The sequence below is a fragment of the Panthera uncia genome (genome assembly GCF_023721935.1).
Source record: "Panthera uncia isolate 11264 chromosome E2 unlocalized genomic scaffold, Puncia_PCG_1.0 HiC_scaffold_20, whole genome shotgun sequence".
In the NCBI taxonomy this organism is placed as follows: domain Eukaryota; kingdom Metazoa; phylum Chordata; class Mammalia; order Carnivora; family Felidae; genus Panthera; species Panthera uncia.
Genome location: NW_026057589.1, coordinates 24,170,461 through 24,193,256, shown reverse-complemented (window position 1 = coordinate 24,193,256; position 22,796 = coordinate 24,170,461). Strand labels below are relative to the sequence as shown.

Genomic DNA, 22,796 nt, shown 5'->3' with positions numbered 1-22,796 from the left:
GTTGAGTGGGAGCACTGGCGTTCCCTTCTGAGAACGTTCGTGTGCGGGTGAGTACTTCTGGGACAGTCCAGGTCGATCATTCTTCACGTCCTTGAGAATCAGCACAAGCAGACCTGTGCCAAGATCTACGTACCCAAAAACCCAAAACAAAACAGCACAACCAAGGCGTGGTTCTAGAGGCAAAAGGGTGGACGCGGCCTACACGTACACCAACAGGGAGTTAAAACAGGGCCCACGAGGCCACACGACGGGACGCCAAGTGGCTGTGTGAAGGAGCCAGGCAGGTGTCTCCCAGAAACCACGCCCAAGATACAGAGTTATATGAATATAAGCGGGGCAGAAGGTGTATAGCATGCTTTTTTTTAAAAAGAAATATGCTGAATACGCACAGACTATTTGCACAGACGATTCCTGGGACATAAGAGGGAGAGAAAACTATTTTTCCCTTTTCACTCTCTTATAATATTTGCATTTTTATCCTGCGCATGTGTCACCTTCTCAGAAATAAAACTGGTCAGCTAAACACAGGGGCGTAAACTGCTGGGGAAATCCTCAATTACAGCGTCCATCCCAGAGCGCGCTGCCTGGGCACCGGAGCGCGTGTCCCTCCCTGGGAGCGGGGGTCGCACGCACGGCCACCGCTCCGAGGAGGCGCCACGGCGAACCCGGTGGACCCAGGAGGGCCCGTCAGGCCTGACGCGGGGTAGAGAACAGATGTCTGCTGACTCCGTGTCCTCCAAAGATGACCCCTAAGTACAGACTCACTGGCAGCCAGTCTGAAGACCAGGGCTACTCGGGCCATAAACTTGGTCGTCTTCTGTCCAAATTAAGAGCCCAAGCAAAGATTATTAAAGGGTACAGTGAGCTGTTTCCTGAAGGCAGTGGTCCTCGGGGACAAAATACCACCCAGTCAACCTTTGACCTGGTGGACTTAAAATGTTTTGGGGTCACAGATTGCTTTCAAAATGTAAAAACAAAACAAAACAAAACAAAACAAAAAACTGTAGACCGTTTTCCAGGAAAAAAGCACGACAGACAAAATTCTGCCAAGTTTCAGAGCTTCACAAACACCAGGAAGGGCTGCCTATCTCAGCCGCCCTTCTCCCCTGCTCAGTGGAGGAACCCGAATTTACTGGGCCACGCGGCCGCCAGACCGCTCCCCCCGCCCAGCCGCTCCTGCAGCCTAGTGACCAGGCCTGGCCGAGGGGGTGTACGTGCAGACGCGGGGGCAGCTGCCACGACACCTCGTTGAGGACACCTGGCGTGTGGCCACAGCCATCCTGTTTTCCTGCTGCTGGACCATAGGGATGAGGACGGGACAGAAGGAACCAGAACGGCGGAGCAAAGGACAAGACGGACGCTGCCACATGTCCCTGGACTGCCGGCCTCAGACTTCCTTATCAGAAAGGAAAATAACCAACCACCTGCTCTGAAACAGCGTATTCTGGGATCTGTAATGCGCAGCCAGGCTTGACCTAAGTGTTGCGCACCGAAGCCGTTCGCGACGGCCCTGGGCTCAGAGGCTCCAGGTTAAACTAGCTGTCTCATAGAGGGCTAATGGAAAGTTTTCAAACGCCCAGTTCAAGCTTTTTCCTGGCCTCTAACAGTTCCGCGAGCAGCTGAGGAAAATACTCCAAACTCTCCATAAAATCCCGCATCCCAACGTCTTCCAAATGAGGACACCACACGTTATCCAAGTTGTTTACTCAAAATGGTTCTGTTGCCAGGACAGAGTCACTTAAAATTCTGCTAACAGGGAAGGTTTGAACAGAAAACCCTAGGGCAAGAAGCCCAAGAAAACTGGAACAGAGCGATACATGCGGTTGCCATTTTGGCAAATTAAATTTACCATTTCTCAGAAGTCCTGGAGACAGTCCAGTCTTCACATAATAGAGCAGCTGGACTGAGATGAATGTACAACAACGTCTCTGATGGCAACGACTAGTCAGAACCTTAGCAAGCCCGTGAAGACGGCGTCTTCCCTGGGGCACAGGAAGGAGAACCCGCCGACCACGATCAGCGACCTAAGCGCCTGAACTTCGGGGAACGAGAAAAGAAGTGACGGCAGGCCGTCCGTCCCGTCAACCGCTGCACTTGTTAACGGGAATGACGCTGCTTCAATCGCACGGACCAAAATGGAAAGATCCCCAGAACACAACACCAACGGAAAGGAACGTAAGAGGAAAATCGCCCGACAGCATGTATACGATCCCAGTTCGGCTTTCTAACAAGTGCGCGCGCGCGCGTGTGTGTGTGTGCGCGCGTGTGTGGTCACATGTCTGTGTGTGTAATGCACACGAGAGGCCTGGAGTGATCACGGTGGACCTGCTGGTACCCGTGAGGGAGGGAGGGCGTAGATGACACGGGCTCCCTTCATCCTCTGTCCTTCCCGAGGGCGGAGCCTTCTGTAGGCACGTTATGACGATCACCGTGAAATGCTTTCTCTACAACAGAACAGTACGTGGCCAAGGCCCACGGCATCAAATGCCGACAAACACGAGGGAGCCGCCTCAGCCTGCAGGGAAGCGGCATCGGGGACGGTCCTCGCCATCCTTTCTCCTCTCCCTTCCAAGTCCCGGCCCCTCCTCGCCTGGGCTCGGCGGGCCACCTCGCCACCTCCCCCAGGACTTCCCTGTGGCTCCGTGGGCACCCCCCCCCCCACTCCTGCCCCCACACACGCCGTGCCCTCCTCACAGCCCCTCAACGACAGCTCTGGGCTCACTCCCAGAGCTACTCCCCCACCCCCCCATCTCCGGTGCTCTGCTCCCCTCCAGAGCACAGCCCCCCAAGTTGCTGCCAGACTTGCTGTCTTCATCCCCTCTAGAACCCAGACCAGTGGTCCCCTCCCCCCCCCCCCCCCCCCCCGGCCAACCGCCCAGTTGGGTCCCGTGCTCCTCGCCCGCAGCACCTGCACGGGCTCTGTCCCGCCTCCTCCACGCGCCTCCTGGCCTTCCCTTCCCTCTGTGGAGGTCGGCGTCAGAGGGAATGCCCGGCTGGGGGCAAGGCCTTTCTCAGTCCTTCTGGAACACCATCTGCATGCTGATGGCGCAGGCTCACCCTTCAGCTCAGACCTCTCAGGTGAACTCCAGACCCACGAAGCAAACAGCCTCCCGACACCATCCCTGGGAGTCCAGTCTCGATTTCGACGTGCCCAAACCACACTAGACCCCCACCCCACAACCGCCCTGCTCCTCCCAGACCTTCCCTGTCAAAACCTCCAGTCCTCGGTTCTTGTCCCTCTTAGAGCCACTCTGTGGGCAAGTGTCTGGCTTCCTGCGCGCTGGCCTCGTCACCTCACATCTGGATTTGTGTGCTGGCCTCTGCGTGGGTCTCCCCGCTCCGTCTTTGCCCCGTAACTGTTCCCAATACCTAGTGAAAAAGCTACTTGGACCGCGTGAGAACACATGTCAAACTATGCCCCTTACCTGTTCAAAGCCCACCAAAGCCTTCCTGCCAACTCAAGTGCTTGCTGGAGTGCCAGCCAGCACCCTCCGGGGCCCGTCAGGCTCTCCCCACTGCTGCTTACGGGTCCCTGTCCAAGGTGGCCTCCCCACTCAGCAGGCGCCCGTTCAGCTCAGAGCCCCGGCACTCCAACACCTGCCCGCCCCTACCCAACGCCATCTTCCCAGAGACACTGAATTACACCCACTCAAGACCCACCCCCAGCACCCGCCTCCCTGCTCCCCTCTCCTGCTTCCGTGCAAAGCACTGATGGTCCACCTCACTACGTGTGCTAAATACTCGCTTCGTCTAACACCTGTCTCCCCTACTGGAAGATGAGCCCCACTGGGGCAGGAAGTTCCATCACTCTGCCCCCTGCCTAGCAGAGGCCGCACACTGGAACGCTACGAGCCCACTGTGGGGTTACGTGCCAACGCACAGCTGGGAAGGTCAGCATTTCCACTAAAAAACCACTGAGTAAGCTCTTCAAAGTACTGCCTTTGTGTCTTGATTTCACTAAGGACTCAGTAGGAAGAGCCTGCAATTATCGATCTTGTGGTCATGAGTTCAAGCCCCACGGAGCGTGTACAGATTGCTAAAACAAGAAATAAACTTCAAAAAATAAAAGAAAATCAAAAAGGACTAGACCACAACGGAGTCACGAGTCTGTTTAGTTTACGACGGCCAACTTCATACGAATGGCGCGCTCAGTCGTTAACAATGAAAGTATGACGAGCCGCTCGTCACTTGTCAACAGCAGACACGAGCAGCCGTTCCATCAGCTGAAATACAGAACTGCACATTTATTTTTAATTTTGCTAACTTTTAAATATTTCGGATCCCCATAAAATAAAACCACAAGGCCATTAAAACAGGCGTAAGAGACAAACTACTGTATTTGAGCACACACACAACTTTGCTTTAGCAGTAACAGCTAAAAAATAAAATGCTACAGGCGATCGGCTTTCGTTACGTGAAAAAACACAGCAAGAAAAAACCACCAAATAAAGCCTCCCTGTGTTGACACAAGGACCTTCCCAATCACTGCGGGAACAACACGTGAGTTGTCTCACTAGGGATGTCACACGTACGGGATTTATTTTCTCATCAGTTGTTTTAGGGCAGAGATTGTTCACAGAGCCGTTTCCGACATTAACCCTCGAGCGAAGCCTTGATGCCGAGTGTGATTTGGACGAAGTTGTTTCCGCACAGCCTCCCCGGGCAGCGACCTGACTCCGGCTACTGCAATTATTTACCAGCCATCAGAAGCACGCAGAGGGGCCAGGCTAAAGAGACACAGTCGGCAGAGGCCCCTACCTTGCAGGCCCTTGAGGTCTAGGGACGAGGACACGAACTGAGGGTTGGGAGTGTCCCGGGACAAATACGTGACAGTCTCAGGACGCCATGACACGACACAGACGCTTGGGACCAGACAGCAGTGCCGGGGAGGACCGCTACCGCTGAGGCACTACCGCACGCCCGCCGCCCCAGCCCACGGCCCGCCAAGCCGCCACCTGTCACCCCGCATGGCTCCTGGTGGAGGCTTCGAACGCACGCGAGCAGGAATGTCAAGCCCACCGCGCCATAAAAACCACAACAGGGATTTCCATCCCCACGTAAGGACGTGGCTAAGCAGCACTCGAGGCGAAATCTCCAGAAACAGGGAAACCTCCGGGAAACTGAAATCATTCCATTTAGTCAAATCCTTTTGGATGGAAGTAGTACAGTAATAAAATAATTAAAAGCTGGTCTGCGGCAAGCAAAAAAAAATCCGTATTTATTAAGCTGAGATATGTGGAAAAAACTCTGCTCGCTTCCTTTTTTCCTCCGAAATCCGTGTAGGCAAAGGACGAACTGGGGAGGAAAGGGACGTAGTTCCATAAAAGGTCAGGGGCCAGATAAACAAGGACACTGGGAAGCAGGAAATCCTTCTTCCCAAGGTTTTCACTTCTTGGGAAGAGCCAGCCCACTGCCCCTCGTGTCAGACAGCCCCCGAAATGTGTTTACATTTAAAATTAGACAAAGAAGGCCAATTAAGCCTCAGGTAGCAGATCCTTCCCCTTAAGGTTGATAGGTTTGGCTAAATGTGCCACTTCCACTCTTCCTTTCCGAAAACCACAGACCTCAAACGTCCACCACGACACACGAAGGAGACGTGGCTGGATTCCAGCTGCCCCCACGGCCCCCACGGCCCTAGTTCACACACGCACGGCACCCAGGACCCCCTTTACCGCCTTAGAGTTAGTGAGGCCCCCAAACAGTTAATGCTTGTATGGGTGTATCTATCAGTAGTTACCATATTTGAAATTAGAACAGAAAATCTTTGAATATTTCTTTATTCGTTTGGAAATTGTAAAAACCAACACATTCCATGTTAACATACAAGATAGTTTCCCAAACAGCAGCAGCAGCAAAATCTTAGCAAGAAGAGGGCCACAGTGTGGCATATTCACAAATCTGTCTAATGCAGACTTACTGGGAAGCAGCTGGATCCCCCCACGCACATCAGCTCCCAATCTGCTGCACTAGAACGAACCATCCTGGTTGACATACGTGAAGAAAATTCACCCTCACGCAGAGTGCTGCGGGGGCAGTATTGTACCAGCCTTTTCCGGCACCTGTGGATATTCTTCCTTAATCCAACGGCAAAACTCAACTGGTGTTTTATTTTTCTAAAGTCATGTTGCATTGAAACCCTATGAGCGAACATTTTACTTTAGTGTTTCAAAATTCATCAGTCTGGGGGCGCCTGGGGGGCTCAGTCGGTTAAGTGTCCGACTGTGGCTCAGGGCATGACCTCACAGTCTGTGGGTTCAAGCCCCGCATCGGGCTCTGTGCTGACAGCTCGGAGCCTGGAACCTGCTTCGGATTCTGGGTCTCCCTCACTCTCTGCCCCTCCCCTGCTCACACTCTGTCTCTCTCTCAAAAATTAAGCATTAAAAATTTTTTAAAACAAAAAATAAAGTTTCATTTAAAATAAAATAAAATAAAAATAAAATCCATTGGTCTGTCTTGCACTTTCTTTTTTAAATTTTTTTTTTTAACGTTTATTTATTTTTGAGACAGAGAGAGACAGAGCATGAACGGGGGAGGGGCAGAGAGAGAGGGAGACACAGAATCGGAAACAGGCTCCAGGCTCCGAGCCGTCAGCACAGAGCCCGACACGGGGCTCGAACTCACGGACCGCGAGATCGTGACCTGAGCTGAAGTCGGACGCTTAACCGACTGTGCCACCCAGGCGCCCCTGTCTTGCACTTTCAATGGATCTTTTACCCAAGTGCAACTTTGTAACATCACGCTTGGAACATTCCAGGTGTAGTTTATCACGTATTACCAAAAGCATCACATTCACTAACACTGATATCAGAAATACCTTTAAGTACTGAGAAGCTATCAGGATCTCGATGACAGATACACACTTCCCAAAATTCCAATTCCACTTGAAAACGCAAATTTTCTCACCAGTAATGGTGCCACAGTGGCTTTCCTTGAAGCAACAGGCTAACTTAATTCACTCAGTAAAGGGGCGCCGGGGTGGCTCAGTGGGTTAAGCGTCCAACTTTGGCTCAGGTCATGATCTCGAAGCTTGTGGGTTCGAGCCCCACATTGGGCTCTGTGCTGACAGCTCAGAGCCTGGAGCCTGAAGTCTGCGTCGGATTCTGTGTCTCCCTCTCTCTCTGCCTCTCCCCTGCTCACGCTCTGTCTCTCTCTCTCTCAAAAAATAAACAAACGTTAAAAAAAAATTAAAAAAAAAATTCATTAAGAAATACCCTCGGGGCACCTGGGCGGCTTAGTCATGAGCATCTGACTTCAGCTCAGGTCATGATCTTGCGGTACATGAGTTTGAGCCCCGCGTTGGGATCCTCTGTCCCCCCGCCCTCCCCACCCTCTCTCTCTCTCACATTGAAAAAAAAATGCCCAGTTTGTCAGCTGTTCTTTTACGTGGTCCATGAGAAAACACAGCTAGTTGAGCTAGTAACACAAGTGCAGAAGGGGTGTGTCCAAGGCAGGGCTCCGAATCCGAAACACCGCAGAAGAACTTTCCATAACCTTCCTGTGTTGTCATACTGAGAATGAAACAGAGGGGTACTCGAGGGCTGAGACTTAATAAAATGAATTTGACTGCTTCCTCAGGGACATTCTTAGGTGAAAATGGCTGTTTTTAATTGCATGGCAGTGAAGAAAACAAGGACCCAACTGCGGCCGGGGGCTTGGCCTCTGTCGGGCGCAGGCAGCGGCCGCTTTGCCACATCAACCCTGCACCATCGGTGCAAGTGTCAACCCACAAAAAAGACAAATGACCTCTTAGGATCATTATGAAAACCATTTTGGCCTCACAGAGCCCCTGGCAAGGTCTCAAGTCACCCATGTGGCTCCTTGGACCACACTTTGACAAACAGTGCTTTCAGATATCATAGCTCCAGAAAGAAAGCAGAAGAACCATGTATGACCTAAAGTGAACTTCAGATGTCTGCTATAAAATATAAACCACGAGTGCAATTACAAGCAACTTTCACCTGATTTACCAACTGCCAACGATAAACGGGAAAACACTGCAGAAGCCTGTGTGTGTCTTGCCATAAAAATTTTGGTGCTTACATTACTGCATCCATATTTTACTTCTTCCTTGGTAGCTATAAATTGTTCACACTGTCAAGGATTTACCCCGACAACACACAATTCTACCTGTGCCCAAGATGCGGGAGTGTGAGAATGTACGACGGATTGCAGGCCTGGGAGCCGTCGCCTCGTTTCTTAGTCCTGGGACGAACTTTAGCGAGTGTCTGCGAACTCTTGTACGCGGCAGCAAGTGATCTCGCACTCATTCTCCGATCCTTCAAAAAATAATCACTAGGCACTGTGCTAAACATCCACTCCGAGAGAAGAGAGCAGTAACTACACGTGACAAAGGGGCTCCCCCTGGATCTCCCGCTTAGCTAGCGCTAAGAACAGGCCCAGGCAGGGGTGCACCGATGAGGCAGCTCCCCCAGCCCCAGTGGAGACCCGAGGGAGTCGGCAGAGGCAGGAACGAAAGGGATACAGGGACAGGTCTCCTGGCCGGAACCCCTGAAAAGTCCACAGCATAAAACTAGGAGAGGCCTGCTCTCGATTAACCAAGACAAAGAGACCTGCCAGATGCAGCGAGGTCTTGGGGGAGGCAGGGGGTCATTAGCCATAAACAAATTTCAGGGGACATTTAAATATGGGCAGTATCGGGGTACCTGGGTGGCTCAGTCGGTTGAGTGTCCGACTTGGGCTCAGGTCACGATCTCACGGTTTGTGAGTTCGAGCCCCACGTCGGGTTCTGTGCTGACGGCTCAGAGCCTGGCTCCTGCTTTGGATTCAGTGGCTCCCTCTCTCTCTGCCCCTCCCCTGCTCATGCTCTTTCTCTCCCTCTCCCTCTCTCTCTCTCTCTCTCTCTCTCTGAAAAACAAATAAACATTCAAAAAAAACTTTTTTTTTAATATATGGGCAGTATCTTCAGTGACACTGAATACTGTTCATTGTTTAGGTATGACTATATAAAGGAATGCCCTTGCTCTCAGGACATGAGCGCTCAAGCATTTAGGGGTGAAATATAGTGGTCTCTCTGCAACTTTTTTTTTAATTAAAAAAAATTTTTAATGTTTATGTTTGAGAGAGAGAGAGAGAGAGAGAGCATGAGCATGGAAGAGGCAGAAAAAGAGCGAGACACAGAATCCAAAGTGGGCTCCAGGCTCTGAGCTGTCAGCAGAGAGCCCGATGCAGGGCTCAAACTCACAAACTATGAGATCATGACCTGAGCCGAAGTCGGACACTTAACTAACTGAGCCACCCAGGCGCCCCTATGCAGCTTACTTTCAAAAGCAGGAAAAAGAAAAAAAAAAAAAATAGAGGGCTACCAAAATTACCAAAATGTGTCATTCTCACAATATTTCAAACTTTTTCGTTATTATTTGTTGCGGTGATCTGTGATCAATGATTATGACTCACTGAAAGCACTGACGATGGGTGGCATTTTTTAACCATAAGTATTTATTTATTTTTTTTTTTGAGAGAGAGCATGCACACACAAGTTGGGGAGGGGCAGAGGCAGAGAGAGAGAATCCTCAGCAGGCTCCACACTCAGTGCAGAGCCCGATGTGGGGCTCGATCTCAGGACCGTGAGATCATGACCTGAGCCAACATCAAGAGTCAAGACGCTTACCCCGCTGAGCCACCCAGGCGCCCCCACAATAAAGTATGTTTTCATTAAGGTACGGACATTGTTTCTTAGACATACTGCCAGTGCACACAAGCCAACTACAGTACGGAGTAAACAAGTATTCGGGCCGGCAAACCCAGATCCCGACGTGACCGGCCGGCATCACCGTGGCACCCGCTCGACTGCGGTGGCCTGGAAGCCAGCCCACCGCGCGACCGAGGTGTGCCTGCCCACGCGGATGCGGCACGGCCCAAACGCTACCCCTCTGTGAACCCAGACGAAGGACACACGCCTGTGTACTCACGGCACTCTTCCGGCTCCTGCGCCCTAGGTTCCAGTGAGGGGACACGGAACGGCCGATCGGACCAACACCGGCCCACGTCGCGGCGCTGTGCGGCGCTGGCAGCGGGAGCAACCGGTGCAGGGAGCTAGAACGACCCGTGCTATCGGCGCAGGGAGCTGATAAAAGGTCTTCAAACGAGTAAACGTTAGAAAAGACAAAAGCAAGGCCCTGCCATCCACTCCGCTGCCACCACCTCCCACCACATCCCTCCCGTGCCAAACTCCCGAAGCACACTCCGGAAGCCCCCCGAGCGCATCCACAGACGAGGTCTCTTCCCTCTCCCTCTGAAGCCCAAACAAACAGCATGCTTTCCAACCTCACCGTCAGCTCTTCTCCCAGGGCCCAGACGGGAGCCCGGTATCCGTTCCTGACCGCCCTTCCGCACCACCCCTCCCAGGTCTCGTCTCCCTCCCTCCCGGGGCACCTCTGCCCTCCCGCGAAAGCTCCCCACCTTTCCCCGCGGAGCACACCCACCCCCCTGGGGCGCCACCGAGGCCCCTCCCGCCTCCCAGGAAGCCGCACCTGGGACGCCGGACCGACGGAAGGCATCATCTCCCAGGGCTGCCGGCAGGCTCACACTTCAATGACGGGGGGCGACCCCATCCCTCCCGAATCCGTCCCCCACCTCGCCCTCACGCCTCGCATTTCAAACACGCCACGGCCCGGGGACAACAAAATCCACCCGACGCTTCCGCCGCTGACCTCTGCCCGAGCCGGCCCCCCACCCCCAAGCAGGCTGCTCCAGGAGGTACCGCCTCCCGGCGCCTCCCACAAAAGACCCCGCAGACAGTTGGGAGCTCTCGCCGCCGTTACCCTCACTCTCCGACCCTCGCCAGACCCTAGGGCTTCTTCCCGCTTGCTGGTTCTGACCCGACTTCCTCCCTCTTCCTCCTCCTCTCTCCCGCTGCACCTGGTCCGCCGGGGGCGGCTCAGCTGGCCTCCCCCCGGTCCCTGCCTCTTGCCCCTCTGACGTGCAGCATCGTCTCCCTGTGACACTGCGGTTGAGCCCACGGATCCGGCAGGCCGAGCGTCCCCTTGGTCCCTCCCGAAGCCACACGCGGCTGGGGCAGGAAGCCGGTCCTCCCTCATCCGCCCTGTAGGACAGTCTTCCAAAGAAGGTTCGTCCCCTCAGAGCCCGGCTCGAGCGCCTCGCACGGCCCTCCTCGGCTTCCCCTTCACCCAGGCTTCAAACCTTCCCCAGTCTGGCTCCAGCCTGCCTGCCCATACACGACCTCCTCTAATTCATCTGCCCCACAAACGCAGGCGAGGTCAAATCCGCCCCCCCCCCCCACCGTTGCCGGACAGCCCTCGAGCCAAGTCAAAAGAACAGTATTTTGTGACACGAAATCCTATGAAACTCAACTTCAGCGTCCACAAAGAAAGCCTTATCGGAACCTGGCCACACCCAGCTGTTTGCACGTTGTCTACAGCCGCTTTGGGGCTGGGAGGGCTCGTCCATCCGGCGCTCAACCTCTCACTTTAATATCAAACCACTGCAGCGCGCACCGGGCGGGACCGCAAGGGCTCCCGGCGACCCTGTGAACACGCGATCCCGAACCTCGAGCCTCCAGTCCTTGGCCGGACAGCTATGTCAGTCCTTCAGCTACAGGACGGTACGAATCTTGGCTTGAATCATCTCACGGGGGACGAAAAGTCAAAAGGAAGCATTCACCACTTGGAGAACGCAGCTCTAAGGCAGACTCTCTCCTAAAAGTTGACCGACTTGAACCTCTGTCGTTTCGGTCAAGACAGACAACACTCAGAGGTGTGGAGATGGGGCAGACGGCACGGCCGATTTTTGTCCCTCCAGAGAAGAAAGCCATGTTTCAAAGAGATATTCTACTGGTTTGATCATCTACTGGGTGATCATATACCTAAATCCAGCTACGGCGCATTCTATGAGACTGAATTAAAGGTAAAATTAAACACTTAGAGTCCTTTTCCCATTGACGTATGTTCGTTCATACAAGAACTATTGGCCCTAAGATTGTAAGAATCCGTACTCGCTGCAAATTGTTTAAAATCATCTAAGAGAATTTAAAATTCTCAATTAAGTATCATTAAGTAACAAACAGTACGCACACATTACAACACCGTGTGATAATAGAATCTATCGCCGTTTACAGCAAGAAGTGCGGGAGAAGTCACTTCCCGGGAGAGAACAAGAGGGTGTCTTAACCCTAAAAGCCTACATGGACGGCGGTCTGTGGAGTCCAGACCGGCCAGTTCCTCACGGCAGAAACACAAAGGCCACTGTGGCTTCTCGCATTTACAAGACATGTGTACTTTACAAGCACGGCCAGGCTTTTTCTTAGCAAGTTTACTAATTTCGAATACCTCTGAGTTCCTGGCCTGGTTCTAAAATTCCAAGATTCTGTGATATAAGTTTACCACAAACAAAATTGTGACTTTATGCACATTTCTGTCAGTGAAATCAGCACCATATGAGCTTGACAAGCTAAGAAGACGTGGGGCCTGGAAGGTAATGTGACAATTCCGTGTATTGAGTTCTAAGCACCATTATGAGCACTAGAGCATTTTTTTTTCCAAGTTTATTTTTTGAGAGAGAGCGTGCGTGCACACACATGAGCTGGGGAGAGGCAGAGAGAGAGGGGGACGGGGGATCCTAGATGGGCTCCCACGCTGACAGCAGAGAGCCCGACGTGCGGCTCGAACTCACGAACCTCGAGATCATGACCTGAGCCGAAGTGGGACGCTGAACCGGCTGAGCCCCCCAGGCGCCCCAGCAGTAAGGCATTCTGTCTTTACACCTGTTGGTGCAGGTCCCTGTGCCCCCATTTTACAGGTAGGCCCAGCCCTAAACGCTTCCCTTATGTGACAGGCATCATGAACAGTTATTAGCGGAAATGAGACCCCAGGGCCCTGAAGAAGGGGGGCTGGAGCGGGGGCAGGAAGCAGAGTACTTTCCACAGAGACTCGCCCGTGTCCTGCTAACCGAGCCCGCCCGTCATCCATCGCTCACGTTTGTGCTTCCTGTCCGGTCAGTCCTTCGGCCACAGGACGGTACAAATCTTGGCTTTAATCACCTCGTGGGGAAAATCAAGTCAAAAAGAAGGATCCGCCACTTGGACAGCGCAGCTCCTCTCCTTGTGACGCACTCTGTCGTTGAGTCCGTCGATCCGGCAAGCCGAGCGTGCCCCCGGTCCCTCCCAAAGCCATCCTTGTATCGCCCACCCGCCTCTCCTACGTCAGGGGCGTGCTGCGAAGCCTGGGGAGGAAGGTGGACAACAGTCCGAGGGGAAGGACACTACAGCGTCCTCCTCTCCTTTCCCTACCTCGCAATTTCACAGAAACCGAACAAAGCCACTAGCATGTGCCTAAATGTTAAGGGAACCTGGAACCCTAGCCAGGCAACATAAAAACAAAAGAAGATTAACTCCCAACTTGGGCAGTCGTTAAAATAAGCAACAATGGCAGATGGCAGAGGCAGGGACATTCCCGGAGGTTTCTGATCCACACAACCTGTCAAGCAAGTGCGACCCCTCAGAGGCAGGGCCGATAACCAAGGAGAACTACTCACAGGATCCAGAACGGAAAACAGAGCAAAGCCTGAGGAGACTGGCCAGGTTGTGTCCTAGACACTGGCTGACCCAAGCACAGCCCTCACGAGGGCTCGGTGGAGGCGGACGCATCCCACGCCACCATCACCGTGGGGGCCAAGAATCTGTTTACATTCTTGGTACTAGATACAGCATCCTGGCACTGTTTTCCTTAAGATCGGAGTTCTCGATGTGTAACTGAGAGCAAAACAAAGAAGGAACTCTACTTAGAACCCCAAAATCAACTGGATCGGGTGTAAGACAGAAACAAAAGTCCATGCGATCAAAACGTCCATGTAAAGCATGTATCCTAATTTTTGAAAGTCACATTTGTAGTCACATGTCTGAATCAAACTAGGATGCCTTCCCACTACTGCTCAAGAACACCAGGAAGCCTGTGTGAGACGCGAGGAGTTTGGATTTTAGGCTGCAAACAGCACTAAGCCCTGAAACTTGGTGAATGCTGGGCTAACGGCTTCACAAGTGCTCAGACCTGCCCTCCACACCAGCCTCCTCCTCCTCTGCAGGAGACATTCAAGAGTCTGCCCTGAGCCAAACAACCAGGACAAGGTGATCTGGGTCTCAGACCCCAACACTCCCCTTCCTCGAAACCGGCCCACACAACATAAGGCAATCCTATTAGCAACAGAGCCGAATACATCTTTGGAGAGGACTGTCCCACCTATGTCAGAAGAAGTGCCACATGGAACCCAAAACTCCAATCCAGACAGGCGCGGGGGAACCCAGTAAACTGGGACTCCAGTCACAAATGCGGACAGGGACAGCAACATAGGAGCCAGGAACTGCTTGCTACATGCTAAGACAATTCCAAATGAAACTTATTTTTAAATGTTAAGAAAATCTATTTGCTACACTAAAAAAATTTTACTTTGATAAAAGAAACATGACATAATTTAGCTGCCTTTCAGAAACGTTTTCACCCTGGCCCATTAACCTGACTTTCAGGAGGGGAGGATGAGGGGGGCAGGACGAATTTCAATTCAGAAACCCAAAATATTTATGCTCTGATTAAACACACACACACACACACACACACACACACACACACACACACACACAGATCCAGCCCTGAGTAGGTACCCCTGTAAATTAACCCTTAACTCGCCCAATAGGGTTATATATACTTGAGGGCAACCTTAGGTAATTTAACCTTTTTAAAAATAATTCTAGCAAATGATACCATGTAAGGTCAGGTTCATTTTGGACTCACAATTCTAGCACGTTGTAATCACAGCTCATTTACACTTGGAACTAATGACCTGAGTGGACTTTTGAAAGAGCAACGCATTCGGCCTCTTGGCTGAGTCTCCCACTCCTCTCTCGATAGAAGGGCAGAAGGAAAGGATTATTCAAAGTGACTTTTGTCAGCAATAAATTTGCACTTCTGATTTTATTAAACTTGCAGTTTGTGAGGAGTGTGGGCCTAATTTATAATTATATGGGCCAGGGCAAATATTCTTGGGGAAAAAGATTCATCAAAGTGCATACAAGAATCCCTTTTTCTTTTGCTATCAAGGACATTATTGGGATGACTAGTAAAACCTGAATTAAATCCGTTGCTCAGATAATAGAGATGTATCAACGTTAAATTCCAAATTTTAATAATTATGCTGTGGTTGTATGAAAGAATATCCCTGGTTTTTAGGAAATACCACATAAGTGGTTAAGAGGACATCATTACCTTACTCTGTACAGAAAAAAATACACACATATACAGCTGTAGTGAGGAGAGGTGATAAAGCAAATACAAAACAGTAACATCTGAGAAGACCGTTATAATTCTTTGTACTATTCCTGCAACGTCTAAGCCTGAAAACACCCAATCCCTAAGAGGTGCCGAGGCTTTTGCTCTCCAAAGAAAGGCAGTGAGGACAGAAGATTCTCATCTGAAGGGGACTTTGTCATCACTGTATTTCCGAAAGGCTGCCACCCGATCCTTCCTTCCCAAGTAGACTTTTCTAAAATGAACTAGAAGTGTCTGACCTACGCTCTCAGTGCCTTCAGCAGATGAATGAGACGGCTTGGAGGACTTCTTCCAGATCACCCCAAAGTCTCGAGGTCTGCACTCGAGAGCAAGGCGCTCCCAGGGAACAGCACAGCAATCTGGAAGACGAGGACAGTGCTCGTCCTGCACCTGGCACCGGCTGAAGTATTCCTATCATCTGTTACTGAACCCCCAGCTTTGACTTATTTCTCCAACGTGCATTAGCACTTTTAAGTCTAGAGCTTGGAGATTCACAAACTGTAGCCCACGGGCCAAATCCTGCGTTTTTGTAGATAAATTTTACTGGAAAACAGCGACACCCATTCTGGCCTCCACCCTCCAAGGGAAAAGCTGAGCAGTTGTGACAAGAGACCCCAAAGCCAAAAAAAGTTTATTTAACCTGGGCCTTTACAGAAAAAGTTTCCTGACTTCTGCCCTAGAGCTCCCAAGTGTTTAGTGACATTTGTGGAATCTTTAGAATCTCGAAACTGCCTTGAGACTGAGGGGTAAGGAAATCAGGAACTATTCCTGCAGAAGAGTAATCTTGACCTTCTGGAAGAGGGGCCTGTGCGACCACAGGACGGTTCGGTTGCCTTCAGGTCTCGGTGATCTTGCTGCTCCAACTCCTGTTAGCTGTAAGGAGTGACTTCTGATTCATATTATGGTGGATCCAGAGAAATCCCAACGAGGTACAGCAGGCCGAGTCCTTGAATGGTCCCCAGAACTCAAGACGCAAATCTAACCGCACTTTTTATTAGCAGCTATGCTTGAAGGGAACCCCAAGCAGTATGCACCTGCTTTCATCATGTCACCCCGTCAGCTTTTCTCCTAGCAGAGCATGATTGCAATTTTACATAAATTTAAACTACACAAATCTAAAATAACCTATGAAACCCTCACTTTGCAAAAAACATGAACATTTTTTGCAGCCACTTTTAGCAGGTAAACAGGACGCTCAGCTTTCTTTGTCCAATTCCGTTTAAAAACACACGGGGTGTGAATTAACACGGCTTCAGCATCTTCAGGGAAGCATTCTGGCATAAAAGGCAGCCTAATGCAGCACCTTGCTCCCGAGGACCGTCCCTGGCTCCTGCCGACGAGTCCACAGGATGGTGTGGCAGCAGACAGGTGCACCCCAGCCATCTACCTGCCGATGGATCACAGGGCTGAACCGTGGTGACAGCAGGAACCAAAGCCTGGGTCCACGGTTCCTGATCTGTCTTTGACGTGAAGATGCCCGAGGCCCTGGCCACACCCACCGGACCCAACTGCCACCCAGGGAGTCCAGCAGTACACACACATCAAGTTTTCACTGCCAGTGTCATCCAAACCCCTTTCTAGAAAGTTCAGAAAGGTTAAGCCAGGCTTCAAGTTATTTGGTGATTTTCTACCTTGTGAACAAAAGGAAAAAAAATCACTACAGACCACAAGCAGCAGTTTTTGAAGCTCAGAATACAAATCTTTATTACTAAACAGTTTGTCAGTACAGGCTTCTGCCACAGTTGCTTGATTGGCTCAACGCATCCCGGGTTTCCTGACAGCATCCCCACCCGTGAGGGCAGGCCTCCGTCCCTACCTGGGCCCCCGTCCGACCCGCCTGCACTTTCAGTGCCCTACGTACGCTCGACTATTTTATCTAATACAAGATAATTTAGGACAAGGAAATGGTAGTCAATTTCCACATATACATTCATGCCACCTATCTACTTTTTCAGTGACTCAAGTAAAACATGTTCTCATCTCTGCCTTCTCTGGCCCTTCCTGTTGGATATTCGTCTTCCACGCTTCTGCACTATAAGCGACCTGGCCTCCTGAGGTATTCTGGGTCACCATGGAGGTAGATGGCCCAAAACATTCAGTTATATTGGACACTTCTTGACCATGGGTAGAAGTGAAAGGTACGGAAAAGTTAATTCAATATCGGAATCGATTTCACGTGATGTCACTCTATTTTGGACGTACCGTCCGCGTGTGGCTTGAGAAGTTCATGCTCCCATCACAATTTAATTCAAGACCAATCACAGGTTTCAAGGGATGGGAGGCTCCAGGTGCCGCCCCCAGGCTCTGCTTCCTCTTAAAGAGGCACACACCGATGCTCTATGATGAGGATGCCACACCTCACCACTGCACTGGGGGGTGAGGAGTCCAGAACTTCCTCCGGGGGGGCAGTCCGGCCACAGCCCTGGACAACGCACAGAGCCAAAAAGGTGAGGCGGATAGCATAAAGTTGAATTATCGGCTGAAGCTCTAACGTGTAACTGGTTTCACAACATGCACAAGATGAAAATGGGAAACCTAAACGTTATTTGATCGCTACCCTGAAAAGCAGGCAGGACGGGACTGCTGTTTCCAATTCTTACGGACGCGCTAAATGAGCTCCAGGCACTGGCCCCAGCAAGAAAACAAGGGTAGCTTTTTAGGAGCAAACTGCAGGGCGCTGGGGCCCGGTCCCCCAGGTCGCGACTGGGCCCTGCGGTGGGCTCTGTGCTGGCAGTGAGGAACCTGCTTCAGGTTCTCTCCCCTTCTGCCTCTCTGGCCCTCCCCACTCACGTGCACATGTGCACTCTCTCAAAATAAACTTCACCAAAAAAAAAAAAAAAACCAGAGAGAGCAAATTGCAACAATGAGATCCCACTCAATATTTGCTCTCAAATTCCCTAAAACTCCCCCTCACAGCCCCAAAAGTGAACATCTCAGAATGGTTCAAAGTACTTCCAATGAACAATCCATTACGTGATCTTGTTTTTACGACCATCATATACGTGAAGTCAGAGAACACAACAGTGATCTTTATTTACCTGTTATAGGGAGAACTTTTTAAAGCTTTTTATCTGAGACAGCGTCACCAAAAACCTCAATGTGTATTTTCCCCCAGGAGCTTCTTCAAAATGAGAAAAATGTTTGTTTTCCAGATTATAAATAGCTCAACTGGTAAAGTTACGCGCACATTTTAAAGTCAGTCTCGTGGGTTGTGTATTTAATGGTACCGCTGATGTTTTCAGAATTTATACAGTGTAGGTGAAGATCACAGGAAAAACGAAGGCGAACACTGTATGCTGGGTGTTTTATCAATAAACCATGAACATAAACTCACCTAGGACCTGTGCCTGAAGCATCCATCTACCAATGCACAAATCGGGACTGTGGTGACCTCTTATTCTAGCACAGGAAGTATTTCCGCAGCGGCAAAGTGCATATACCACGCCTGCCATCTCTGCAAATGCAAATTCTAAGTCTTTCCCTGGTTTTCGAGACCTGGACGCTTCTGAGGAGCAACAGTTAAGATTTTGGTGACTGTCTCTCAATCTGGGTTCACATGACCGCACTACGGGCACGCGTTTCTCAGTGCAGGACACGGTATGTCTCATTACTGGTTAAGGTGGTATCTGTCAGGTTTTTCCACCGTGAAGTCACCATTTTCCCCTTTGTAATATATAAATCTCTTGGGAGAGATACTTGGGGCTATGTAAGTATCACAGATGGGAGGACACTTCAGGAGACATGACAACTAAATGCAGAGTGGGATCCTGGATTAGATCCTGAAACAGAAAAACGACATTAATGGAAAACTGATGAAATTCAGTCAGGTCTGTAATTTAGTCAATAGTGTTGTGCTAATGCTAAGGTTCTGATTTTTAAGGACACTTGATTATGTAAGAAGTCAGCGTTATGGCAAGTGGGTGACAGGAAGAGGGAAGCGCTCCGAACTATTCCCCCCAACTTTTCTTTAACTGTAAATTTACTTCAAAGTTAAAAGTTTCCAAAGTTGCAGATTCTGATTCCATGTCTGCTGGGGGCCTGAGAGTGTGCATTTCTCCCAAACACCTAGAGATGGCAAGGTCACTGATCCACGGACCACTTCACGTGGGCCTCGCTGGGCCCGGACAAATGCAGCTGATGTATTTCATATTTCACCGTGCACAACTTTCAAAGGACAATCGACTAAAATGCGTGGAGATTACGCTTTAGGGGCGCCTGGGTGACTCAGTCAGTTGAGCGCCAAACTCTGATTTTGGTTCTGGTCATGATCAGTTAGTGGGATCGAGCCCTTGGGATTCTCTCTCTCCTTTCTGCTCCTTCCTTGCTCGTTCTCTCTCCCTGTCTCAATATAAATAAATAAAACACGGGGCGGGGGGGGCAGGGAATAAAAATATTTTGAAAAAATACTGTTAAAAGATGACACTTCAAGTACAGTAATCACTGTTTAACTGGAGGCAAATCCTTAAACTCGGGCATGCTTAAGTGCTATCTTTGTACGAGGACATGGTGCGAGAAGCCGGTGCGACGTGCCAAGACGGAAAGAAGAGTGTGAAATCACAACCTTTTGTCTACGGTTGGCCTTCCCCCGCTGAGCTTGGCACTCCTCCAAGGCTGCGGAGCCAGAACCTCCAGCAGGAACGCACCACGTCCGCCCACGCTGCAGTGCGGAGATGGCCATGGGGACAATGAGTAGGCCACCCATTCCACTGACAGAAGGCACCCATTACCAAGGCCACAGGGAGGCAGGAGAGCAGAGTGACAAGAATGGGCTCTGGAATTCCTGCTCACAGTGAGAACTAGCCACAAAGGTGATCTCTGCTCGTCCCATTAAAATGACTTTTAGTCGCATGTAATAAACCCACAAGAAAGAAGACACGGGCCAGGTATTTTGCCAATTTCTGGGAGACTGAAAGGATCTAGGAGGACAAAGGAAACCACAACCTGGAGCACATAGGAACGGGTATGGCCAGAGGAGGGCTCTAAGCCTGTGGTGGGCCAGGACACTCAGCGAAGCAAGGGCTGAGCCTGCTCACAGAAGTTGGATCCCTGCACGGAAAAGCTATACAAGAGTCCTCCCTAGACCAGGGGGAGCAGCCCCAAATCAAAGGGGTCTTTCTTAAGCCGTAAGACGCAGAGGAAAAGTCTCTGGGTTCCGGCACTCAAAGTCCCACACAGTAACAAGTTCCCAATCACCTGAGGGGAGACCCGCACATTTTCAAAACCAGCCCCACCGACTCAGCTCTCTGCCTACTTTCTCTGGCCTTAGACAACAATAATTACCAGTATTTAAGGAGTATTTGCCATATGAAGTATGAAACCAGTATTTTTAAAAAGATGATGGCGACAGTGACACTACAATAAGAAATCAGAGAATAAAAGAAATGAAAAAAAATCCTTACTGGTCTCCTCAAAGTCGAGAAGATAATGCATTCACAAAACAATAAACTGTGGGGGGAAAAAAACAGAATAAGCTCTTCGAAATTTTCAGTCGTGTTAATAAAAAATTTAAAAGATTGGGCAATATATCGAAGCCCCCTCCCAGAAATGAGAATAAAATGACAAAGGAAGAGGAGAAAGAGATTCAAGGGATCAATCCAAGATGTCCACCATCAAACTAATAAGAACTCGCGAAAGAGTAAAAGCAGAAACAATTCTCAAATAAATACAAAGAGAATCTCCCAGAGCTGGAAGGCAAGCCCCCAGAGGCACAGAGCACTCAAGGTGGGACTCCGCATCCTGGGGCACTTTGAAAATGCCCGTAACACCAAAAAGGATCCTAAAGAGTTACCCAAAAGGAATAAGGCTACTTGGCAGAAGGTTCTCATTGAAATGATGAAGAAAGCCATGATTACACATGGAACCTTGAACAAACTCAGATGTATAATACAGGAAAATATCGGCAGTACACTTGTAACTGGCCTACAGGGTAATCAATCCAGATCAGAAAAAGAGGACAGAGACCTGGGGAGAAGACGGGACACTGGAGAGATCTGGCATGCTTGAAAATTTAAGACAAAGAATCATGGGAACAGCAAATGCAAAAATACCAAAAAAAAAAAAAAAAAAAAAAAAGCCATTACCAACAACAGAAAAAACAAAAGACTGTAGGAGAGAGAAAATGCACCACTCAGCCTTGAAGCAAACAGTATTTGTACAGTCATAAACAATTTAACACAGTTAATTCAGGGGGTAGAAAAAAATGGCATCTGACCCGAAAAGCGAAATCATCTATCATAACAGAAAGTCGACAATGTGTAAAACTAATAAACTACCAACTTTCGCTTCAGAGCTATGGAAACCTTCCAGAAGGAACATTAAAAAGATTTCTTGGAGGAGAGAAACTGAAAGGCTGGACAGGGAACTGCTGCTTCTCAATGTTCAAGTTTTTCACCGACATTGTGCTGTGTATAGGACTTTGGTTAAAATATCAGATATACGGGGAGATAGATAGATATGTATGTATTAAAGCTCGAACCTCAGACAGACTGAGTTCAAAGCCTTGGCTCTGTGTGTCCCGGACGAGTCTCTTAACCTCTGTGGGCCTCCGTCACCTCCCCGGATCGCTGGGACAAGAGACACTGGAAAGGATCAGCAGTCCCAGCCACAGCACGTAACCCACAAACGGCAGCCATTTCTAAAAACTTAAAGCCAACATCACAAGAACGTAACTCTTATCTTCACCGCGAGACGAGGAGAAAATGGGAGCCAAACCTACAGAAAGAACTAGTCTCGCGGGCGGTTTGCGGGTTTCTGCTGCCACCGGGCGTCTGGACCCCGGGGCGGTCCCAAGGGCTGAATCTCGAGGGGCCGGGTGACCTACTTTCTGACCGCCTGCTCCCCCGCTTCCGGAGGACCACCTGACCACCCCCAGGTTCGCTCCCGTCTCCCGTGAACCGCCAGTCGCAAGTGTGCCCGACAAGCGGCCGGCCCCTCCCACCGGCCACCCTCCCCGGGCGCCGCCGCACCAACGCCGCCGGGCCCGGGAGCGCCTTCCGGGGCGGGACAGGTAATTCCGAACGGGCCGCCAGGAGCCACTCCGGGCGAACAGACCCAAAGCCGGGCAGAGTCTCGGTCCGCAGACGCCCACAGGTGTGGGCAGCTCTTCCGGGAGCACTCAGGTCTTCAGTGAAAACCCAGCCCCGCGTGAAGGCGGCGTCTCCAAGGTGCTCACACGGTGCAGGTGGGACCGGCATCCGAGGCCGCACTTCCGAAGGGCCACACCAAACAGGCGGGGGGGGAGGGGGGACCGAACCCCTAAATCTTCCCCCGCGGACGACCACCCCCCTGCTCCGGGAGCCCTCGGCCGGGCGGGGGCGTGCGCTCTCGCCCGCCGGTGCCCCAGGGCACACGCCGGCCCGGAGACCGGCCTGACAGCGGCCACCGGCGCGGGGCTCGCTCGCGGCGCCGTCTCCCCTCGTCCCCGCCAAGTGGCAGGGGCGGCCCCGCCACCGCGCGCGGCCGCGGGCGCCCGGTCCCCCGCCCGTCCCACCGGCGCGGCGCGCG

The 22,796-nt window shown here is 51.0% G+C and overlaps 2 protein-coding genes across 6 annotated transcripts in view; one reads left to right on the top strand and one right to left on the bottom strand.

Moving 5' to 3' along the window:
* Window positions 1–22,796, bottom strand: part of BANP (BTG3 associated nuclear protein) — a 113,057-nt gene that overhangs the window by 89,436 nt on the left and 825 nt on the right. The window lies entirely within an intron of this gene.
* Window positions 22,155–22,796, top strand: part of CA5A (carbonic anhydrase 5A) — a gene marked incomplete at its 5' end in the record, with an annotated part of 40,767 nt that continues 40,125 nt past the window's right edge. Inside the window, one exon of the mRNA XM_049622393.1 lies at window positions 22,155–22,473. Coding sequence (XP_049478350.1) covers window positions 22,155–22,473 — 319 coding nt within the window. The remainder of the gene's footprint in view (window positions 22,474–22,796) is intronic.